Genomic DNA, 10,312 nt, shown 5'->3' on the forward strand with positions numbered 1-10,312 from the left:
CAACAATGCAAGGTTGATTTAATATATGAAAACCAATCAATCTAACACATCATATCAACAGAATAAAAGACAAAAACCACATGGTCATCTCAACAGGTGTAATAAGAGTTTGACAAAATTTAACACTCCCCTTTATATTAAAAACACTCAACAAACTTGGAATAGAGAGAACTTTCTCAACTCTTAAATGGCATCTACCAAAAACCCAGAGCACCATTAAAGGCCAACGACTGAATGCTTTCCCCTAAGATCGGGTATAAGGATGTCTCATCTTGCTACTTCTATTTAACATTGCACTGGAGGATCTAACAAGGCCGGTTAGGCAAGAAATTAAAAAAACAAATAAAAAAATAAAAAATAAAAAGTGAAGGAGTAAAACTATCACAATTTGCAGATGACGGGGATTTTATATATACAAAATTTTAAGGACGCTACTAAAAACCTATTAGAATAGATGAATTTGGCAAGGCTGCAGGATACAAGATCAACATACAAAAATGAACTGTATTCTTAATAGTAGTGATGTAAAAAAATAAAAAAGATTTCCATTTATAATAGCATCAAAAAATAAAATACTTATGGGGCGCCTGGGTGGCTCAGTCGGTTAAGTGTCCGACTTCAGCTCAGGTCACGATCTCACGGTCCGTGAGTTCGAGCCCTGCCTTGGGCTCTGGGCTGATGGCTCAGAGCCTGGAGCCTGTTTCCGATTCTGTGTCTCCCTCTCTCTCTGCCCCTCCCCTGTTCATGCTCTGTCTCTCTCTGTCTCAAAAATAAACAAACGTTAAAAAAAATTTTTTTTTAAATAAAATACTTATGAATAAATTTTACAAAAAAAAGTGTTAAATTTATACTCTAAAACTATAAAATATTGTTGAAAAAAATTAAAGAAGACCTAAATAAATGGAGAGATATCTGTGTTTATGGATCAGAAGACAACATTGTTAAGATGCCAATATTTCCCTAGTTGATCTACAGAGTCAACTCAAACCTATCAAAATCCCAGTTGACTTCTTTGAAGAAACTGACAAGCTGATCTTAAAATTTACATGGAAAAGCAAGGGACCTAGAATAGCCAAAAAAATATTGAAAATGAAATCTAAAGTTGAAAGACTCATACTTCCCAATTTCAAAACTTTACTATAGAGTTACACTAATCAAATAGTATGGTGCTGGCACAAAAATAAACAAATAGAGCAACGGAATACTATTTAGAATCTAGAAATAAACCCTCACATTTGTGGTCAGCTGACTTTTGACAAGGATGTCAAGACATTCCAACAGTGGAAAGAATAGTGTTTTCAACAAATGTGTTGATACAACTGGATATCCACAGGCAAAAAATGACTTTTGACATTATAAAAATTACCCAAAAATTAACCCAAAACAAAATTAACCCAAAAAATTAACCCAAAAAAGATCAAAGACCTAAACATAAAAGCTAAAATATTCACCAACTTGGATTAGGCAATAGTTTCATATATATAGAAGACATCAAAATCACATGCAATAAATGAGAAAACAGAAAATATAGACTGGATATCGATGGAATTTAAAACTTTTTTTTCTTCGAAGGACATTATTAAGAAAGTGAAAAGAAAATGCACAGGTGGGAGAAAATATTTACCAATTCTATATATGACAAGGGGTTTGTATCCAGAATATATGAAGAACTTTTTTTTTTTTTTTTTTTTTTTTTTCAGATTTTATTTTTAAGTAATCTCTATACCCAACCTGGGGCTCAAACTCACAACCCCAAGATCAAGAGTCACATACTCCACCAACTGAGCCAGCCAGGCACCCCTACATGAAGAACTCTTAAAACTCTTCCAAAAGATAAGGCGCTTGGGTGGCTCAGTCAGTTAAGCAACCAACTCTTGATTTCAGCTCAGGTCATGATCTCATGGTCTGTGAGATCTAGTCCCGCACTGTCAGCACGGAGCCTGCTTGGGATTCTTGCTCTCCCTTTCAAAAACAATAAACAAATATTTTTAAAAAACTCTTCAAGAAGATAAGTAATCCAATTTCTTAAATGAAACAAAGAATCTGAATAAACATTTCTCCAAAGAAGACACACAAATGGCCAAAAAGCACATGAAAAGATACTCAACATCATTAACAACCTTTCAGGGAAATGCAGGTCTAACAATGAGAAACAGCTTCATAACCACACTATGACAGCTAAATCAAAAAGATCAATAACAAGTGTTGGTGAGGATGTAGAAAAATCAGAATTCTCCCACACTGCTGAATTTAATTTGGCAATAAAAATAGATGAATACTAATACACATAGAATATGGATAACCTTTGAAAACATTATGCTGGGTGCAACAAACCAGTCACAAAGGATTATACACTATATGATTCCATTTACATGAAAAGGCCAGAGTAGGCAAATACAAAGAGACAGAAAGTAGATTAGCAGTTGCCTAGAATTAGGGCAAATCAGGGGATAAGGGAATTAGAGGGCGATGGCTAGGGGTGCAAGGCTTCCTTTCAGGGTAATAAAAATCTTCTAAAATTGATTGTTCTGATGGTTTTACAACTCTGTGAACATACTAAGAGCCATTCATTTGTATACCTTAAATGGGTAAATTGTATGGTATGTAAATTATATTTCAATAAAGCTATTTTTAAAAAAATGATAACTATCTAAAGCAGGAATCAGCAAGCTATGGCCCAGACTACCATCTATTTTTGTAAATAAAGTTTTATTGGAAAACAGTTACACTCATCTGTTTATATACTGTCTATGGTTGCTTCTGTGCTTTTACAGTAGAATGGAGAAGTTGTGACAGAGACCTTATGGCCCTTAAAGCTTAAAATATTTGCCATCTGCTGTTCAGATAAAGTTTGCTAACCTCTGGTACAAAGCAAAAACAGGTACTGTATTATGGGGTTTAAAACACGTAAAAAGTGAAATGTATGACAATAATGGCACATAGGACAGAAGGAAATGGAAGTGTAATATTGTAAGATAAACATATTATTATTTGTGGTTAAGTTAAAAATTCATATTACTCATGCTAGAGCAACCACTAAAAAAAGGGGCATAGAATTCTGCACCAACACAAAACACATGTCCTGCTACCACTGGAAAAGGAGCAAGAAACTTACTCTCACCCAAGACCATCCACATGTACAGAGCAGAGTTTTGCTTTCACAGAAGGGGCAAAAATGTTGGGGGGAGAAAAAAACCTACTCCCAGGGCCCAGGCTCACAGCGCCCGCCTAAGGGCCTGGGTTAAGTTAATGAACGCCCCTTTGCTCTCACCACGAACTTAGCACTGAGTAACAAGAAACAGCAGTCTGCAGCTTGGTGGGATCGGTGGGGGAGGGTAGCCATGCCCCATTTGAAGAGTTATCTCTGTACTGTGTTACAAAACCACCAATAAAGACATTGCTTCTGATTTTGTTTTCTCTTCTATGATAAAGAACTAATATGGTAAGTTACTTTTAAAATTTAGTCTCAGAAAATTCTCTCTCTATTCTGATAAAATGTAGTTGTGTCGTAGTAAAACCTGACAATGAGAATTTTTACCCATCGTGCCTTAACTTTATGGAATTTTATAACTAAATTTAAAAGTCAATTTCAGTAACTACATTAATTTACACTTTTAGTAGGCTTACTTTTTTCCTCTCTATACACGATTCTTCATGTTTTTATTTCTATAACTTAAGGATTCTATTATATATGTGACTTTTATCTTAAATGGCCATAAATTAGTTGTAGAAGAAGGCAGGGTATTCATTCTAAATAAATATAAATGAAAATGATACACTGATGTACACATATATTTAGTAAAACCTGCTGTGAGTTGAATTGTGTCCTCTTCTAAATTCTTAAGTTGAAGTCCTACATCTCCAGTACCTCAGCTGTGAGCTAATTTGAAAACAGGATCACTGCAAACATAATTTATTAAGATTAGTTTAGCAAGGTGGGCCCTAATCTGACTATTATCCTTATAACAAGAGGAAATCTGGAGACAGACATGCACACAAAGAGACTACTGAGTAAAAGATAAGGCAGATATCAGATGAGGCTTCTACAGGCCAAGGAATGCCAAAGATTGCCAGCAAGGCAACTGAAGCTAGGAGAAAGCATGGAACAGACTCTTCTATGCAGATCTCAGAAGGAACTAACACTGCCAATACCTTGATCTTAGACTTTTAGTTTCCAGAACTACAAGACAATAACTTTCTACTGTGGTACTTTGTAACAGCAGCCCTAGCAAATTAATACACACTAGCACTATCTTCTTTACAACAAATTTATTTTAAACATATTTAGTGGACACCAAACACTGCCTACATGGGAGGGAAATGGTAAACCTCTTCTGTACACCACAGCAATTAAGTTCCCTTTTCAAGAGGTTTAGATATAGCTTGGCAATTTTAATACTCATCAAAATGAGATTTTAAATTTATTTAAATTTTAAGTAAATTTAATTTTCATTAAAGATTTTTTTTTCAGAGTGCATGCATGCACATGCACGCACAAGTGGGGAAGGGGCAGAAGGAGTGGGAGAGAGAAGCTTAAAGCAGACTCCACGCTCGGCGCGGGGTCCCACGCAGGGTTTGTTCTCATAACCATGAGATCATGACCTGAGCCAAAATCAAGAGTCAGACGCCTGACTGAGCCACTCCGGCGCCCCCAAATGTTATTTCACTTTTAGTATACTATAAAATATGATTCTACCTGAAAAACCACTCCCTCTTCTAAAGTGGAATCATGTTCTCTTAAAGCATTGCAATGTTTTTTTAAACCTGGTATCACGATTTGAAAATTACTCAGCTGCAACTATATAGACAAACTCAAATGAAAGAGTCTACTTCTAGTTCTCTGTTCTATCATACATCAAAACCCTACTCATGAGGAACGTCAATTTTATTGTTCATCTTCAATATTAGCAAATGTTTCTTATTATGAATTGTCATTTAAACCGCATGGCATAAATTTCCTTGTAAATAAAGACAGCATAAGAATATTTCAGGTTATATGATTTACATACCAAATGTAACCTAATAAAGAACAATTAGTTGTTAAAAGCAGCATACCTGTTTTAGGCTCCCATCTTTAAACACTGTCAGTTTCTCTAAAATTAATTTGTAAACTTTTTTTAAGTGACTACTTTCTAAAGATATTTTAATAAGGAAAACTTCTTAGAACATAAAAGAAAAACCTGATCACTGAAACAAAATACAATAAATGTGAATAAAACATTTAGCAAAAGAAATTCTCAAAAAAGATTTTATTTAAGGTCATTGGGGCAAAAACAAACAAAAGGGAGAAAGAGAGCCCATAAACTGAGATTTCAGAGACATATCAACCAAATATGCTTGGATAGGAGTTTGGATCCAAGTATGATTTTGTTTGCATTAGATCTTATTTGGATTCTGACTTATAAAACTAACCGTAGAAAGAATTTCTGAGACAATAAGGATCATCTGAACCCTAACTGGACATTTGATATTAATAAATTCCTAATTTTTAAAGATGAGAATGGCACTGGGTAGTATTATGGGGTGGGGGGGCCTTTTCTTATTAGAGACTCATACTGAAGTAGTTAGGAAGGAAATTATATTTGGTATCTGTGTTAAAATAATCCAGTGGTGAGACAGATAACACAGAGGAAATGAAATAGACTACATGTTGATAAATGATGGGAACATGAGGCCCATTAAACTCTCTTTTCCTTATGCTTAAAATTTTCCAAAATAAAAAATTTTAAAAAGATCTGGTAACTAAGCTAACAGTATATCTATAGTGTGTTGTTAAAGATTAATTCAAAACTGAAGACAGGGAATAATCACGATAAGTTTCCATGAGATGGAAAGTATAAAAACTTAACTACCAATTTATTAGGAAGAAATTAGAATCCTGTCATTTGCATAAGTTGTTAAACTAATGACAGTTATGGTAAAAAACCCACAACTCTACTACATTCCATTATATAATCCCTTACTTAAAAATATTCTTAGCAAAGGGGCGCCTGGGTAGCTTAGTCAGTTAAGCATCCGACTCCGGCTTGGTCATGATCTCACAGCTCGTGAGTTTGAGCCCCACATAAGGCTCTGTGCTGACAGCTCAGAGCCTGGAGCCTGCTTTGGATTCTGTCTCCTCTCTCTGCCCCTCCCCTGCTCATGTTCTGTCTCTATTTCAAAAATAAATAATAAACATCAAAAAAAATTTTTTTTTAATTTCAGCAAAGTGGAATATTTGCCTGCATTTTTAAGGTGAATAACAAAACTACAGGAAAGCAGAAGTCATCACCATAAAGTGGTAAACAGTGTCTTTTAAGAACGGAAAAGTTGATAAAAGACAAAGATAACTATGTTTTAATTCTATAGAAAAATGCGATTAATAGAAGCATTTTCTTTACCGAGTTACTTTACAAATATATGACATATTATACAGAAGTAGGAACAAATCAATGTCCAGTATGGCCTCACACATTTCCTGAACAAATATTTACTTTGGTAATACAAAAACATTTACCTTTAGAGTTATATGAGTTCCCTCTATGTCTAAGGGGAAAATTGTTGCAACAGCTTTGGTAAAAAATATTACTGAAGTTTTCTAACAAACAGTTAAGTACAGTTAAAAGAGCATAAGAACAAAGGAAACTATTGTGGAATACTGGGAAAAAAATCACAGTATAGTAGAAAAAAAATCCCTGGACGACAGGTGCTTCTAGGCTTTACTGCTACTCTGGGGGGAAAAAAAAACCAAAACCTGGGCCTCGGTTTTCTATCTATAGAAGTCAGACTAGCTTATCTCTTTCTAGTCTCACTTCCTGAGCCTACAGTATCCATATATTTCCTTTCTTTTTTTGGTAAAGAATCCTAACTTTCAGCAGAATACCTGTTTGACTGGAACAAAGATGACATTTGCAAGTAGGCATGACCAATAAGATAAAGGCTTAGCACTGAACTGTAAGTGTTCTATGTGTGTCCAGATAAATCTCCTTAAAAGACACCATATACACTTTTTACCTCTTTTTCTCTCTGTTTTGGACAATCTGCTGCTAGGGATAGTTGGAATGACAGCCATCGTGAAAATAAAAGTTTTGTGATATGTAAGAAATCATTATTTGGGGATTTTTCTGCAACTTGAAAAAGCACTTAATCCTAGATGGTACAAAACCACATACTTACACTATATTAACTCGAGATGAAGTAGTTACTCAACAATAATACCAAAAGAAAATAAAATGATAGAAAGAAAAGAATCTTAAAAGGAAAGAGCACATATGGTATCCCTATCATTTTCTTAACTTCAAAGAATAAGAGAAAAGAGGAGTTGTAAGGTTTTCCTCCTCTCTAATAGGGCAGTTACTACACTTAGTGTCGGTAGATTAATTCCATACATTCATTATTCCTTCATTCCTTCATTCAGCAAATATACATTAGCCATACTATGTGCCATGTACTAAGGTGCCTGAATAAGATAGAAAAGATCTCTACTTTAAGGAAGCTTACATTATAGCAGAAAAGTAAAAGGCAGTGGATATTTAAAGGTGGAAAAATACACAAAGAACTTAGCTATTCTTCCACCGATGACACATTCTCACCATCAAAAATATGAACCAAGTCCTTCCTTTAAATAATGAAGGCTCTAAACAAGAAGCAGAACTATTTATTTTTTGCAACTAGATCAACAACTGTTTCTATTAACCTTTATTTGTGAAGATAGCATGTTTTATTCACCTTTTAATTCTATAATGGAAAAAAAATTCTTGACATTTCATGTTCATAACATCTTGAAACTTAATTTTTATAGAATGAAAATGAACACAGAAATGACTATGACAAACAAAATAAATTTTGGTGAGACATTTATTCAAGGAACTTAAAATCTAATTGAAACTTCAGGAACAAAGATAATCCAATTATATAAGGAAATTGTTGACCAGTCAACAAAAGGGACTGAAAACTGCGGTATCTAAATAAAACACAGAAATCCAGATTATGAAAAGGCCCAAGCAATTTTTAAACCTGTCAAGGCTTCAATAGCAATGTATTTGTACTTCCCACTCACTGATAAAAATTAATATCGGTAAGTGGTGTGGACATGGATGTTAGTATAATGATGAATACCTACTAAATGATTTAGGTAAGACAGACACTAGCTCAGAGCTAGATTTCAAATGTGGAAGATATAATAACACAAAGAGAGTAAATTGTAGGAAAAGAGATCCTAAGGTTAGAAAAACAAGCCACCAAAGGGCAGAAGAAAAAGTCATGTACCACTGACGTTTTCCTTCGGTACTGGTGACTAATGGCAAACGGCTTGGAAAACAATGGTTTTAGTACAGTGATTGAACAATGCAGGCTTGTTCACTTATATGCAGTTATTTTTCAATTTGGTACAGTACCAGAAATGTATTTTATCTTCCTTATGATTTTCTTAGTAACATTTTCTTTTCTCTAGCTTACTTTATTGTAAGAATACAGTACATAATACACATAATATATAAAGTACATGTTAATCAACTTTATGTTATCGCTAAGGATTATGGTGGACAGCAGGCTATTTGAAGTTAAGTTTTTGGGGAGTCAAAAGTTATACACAGATTTTTGACTGTAGAGGGTTCATTTCCCTAATCCCCATGTTGTTCAAGGGTCAACTGTAATTTCTTCAATAGATCTCTACACATCAAAAAATTTACTTTATACCTAACTTTCCACGAAAGAAGTGATGTGGGCACTTCAAATATAATTCCCCTGAACAAGACATTTCACATAGTAATTTATGCCATAAAAGGCCACAGTGAAAGATAATGTATTGTAATGTAAAGTGTACATATATAAACCAAGTTATAGCCTGAATACAATCAGTACACATGCCACAATATGGCATAATTTAAGAAGAGCAAAACATATTATAAACACTGTATATTTACAATAAAGCATGATTATTATACTATAACATAGTGTTTTTAACATGCGTAATACATTGAAGAATATTAATATTACAGGATACGTATATCTGCTTCTCAGAGGGTTCAAAATGGTGATTACATACACTAAGATTTTACTATGTCTCAATATTCCTTTTCAAGTAGTGACTAAATCAATAACCTTCATAATGTGCTGAGTATTTTTTATAAAATTGAGTTGACATCTGAACTGAAAAGAAGTCCACTTTTTCATATAAAAATGTAAATGTCACAAAAAATGGTGATCTTATTTAATGTCATTGTTCAATCTCGATAAAGATCAAGGACAGCAATTCTCTCTAAAAATGGACTACAGAGGAAAGAGACTAACTCTAAGTAACAGAAAATAAAGCATAAATAGCATAGGTTTGTTCAAAATCTATTTCAAGGAACTCCATATCACTCCTGAAGTTTTACATAAAATTTTGAGGGTTGGCTTTTATCAGATTCTCAAATGAGTATGAGATTTAAAGAGGAATCTGCACACTTAGAAATGTAACGATCTTATTGTTAGCTGCACAATTTTACAAGACCTTAAGTTATTCAACAGTAAATACCTGGAAATAATAATATTTGAATTCCAGAGTTCCTGGATTTACCTCTTCCCAAAGCAGGTTCAAAAACAAAAAAGCCCAAAGATGGCACAAAAACCCATCAATTCAGGGGCTGTAAGTTTTTAGAAAACTGTACCGGATTTTCTACTGCAATCAAGACCAGAGGAAAATCATGAGACAGTTGCAGCATAAAATGAAAGAGAAGAGAATGACACATATTTCTTTGGATAGCTTCTTTATAAAGCTCTTAATAATAAATTAGGTTGAACATCTAAGATATTCCCTCTCAGATCTTAAGGGTGAAATCCAGATGCCACTCCCCCAGAAAGAAGCAAGGAACACTCCCACCCCAAAGAGGCAGGAAACAGGTTTCTTCTAATTCCAAGAAAGTGGGCAAAGCTAAGGTTTGTAGTTAGGGATGGCTCTTTCCATCGGCCAAAATGAAGAAGAGACTGGTCACTCTTACTTGACGGGGCGGGGGGCGGGAGGGGGATGGGGGCGGGGACCCAAATCTTAATAACTGCTGCACGTGATGGGCCCCGGATCTTAAACGTAGCCTTGCCAGATTGCTGTGAATATGAGAAAGCAACTCAGCAGCAGAGCTGAACAGCAAAGACCTGAACCTCCTGGTGAGGAGCTACGTGGCATTAAGCAAACAGTGCTTCGTTTCCCCCACCCCCTGCTTCCGCCCAAACCCTTTTCCCTTTGGTTACCAGTTGCTCCAGATGCCGTAGAGTAGTTCAACAAAAGCGAAAGAAAGGTTCAGGCACAGGAAGAAAAACAGGTTCCGGGACGTCTTGTCCGACAGGATAGACCTGG

At 34.8% G+C, this 10,312-nt stretch overlaps 1 protein-coding gene across 1 annotated transcript in view; it reads right to left on the reverse strand.

Moving 5' to 3' along the window:
• The window catches only part of SLC30A7 (solute carrier family 30 member 7), an 81,967-nt gene that overhangs the window by 71,185 nt on the left and 470 nt on the right, over positions 1–10,312 (reverse strand). The window contains exon 2 of the mRNA XM_047870398.1: positions 10,207–10,308. Within this exon, the coding sequence (XP_047726354.1) occupies positions 10,207–10,308 (102 nt within the window). The remainder of the gene's footprint in view (positions 1–10,206; positions 10,309–10,312) is intronic.

The sequence above is a fragment of the Prionailurus viverrinus genome, chromosome C1, assembly GCF_022837055.1.
Source record: "Prionailurus viverrinus isolate Anna chromosome C1, UM_Priviv_1.0, whole genome shotgun sequence".
In the NCBI taxonomy this organism is placed as follows: Eukaryota; Metazoa; Chordata; class Mammalia; order Carnivora; family Felidae; genus Prionailurus; species Prionailurus viverrinus.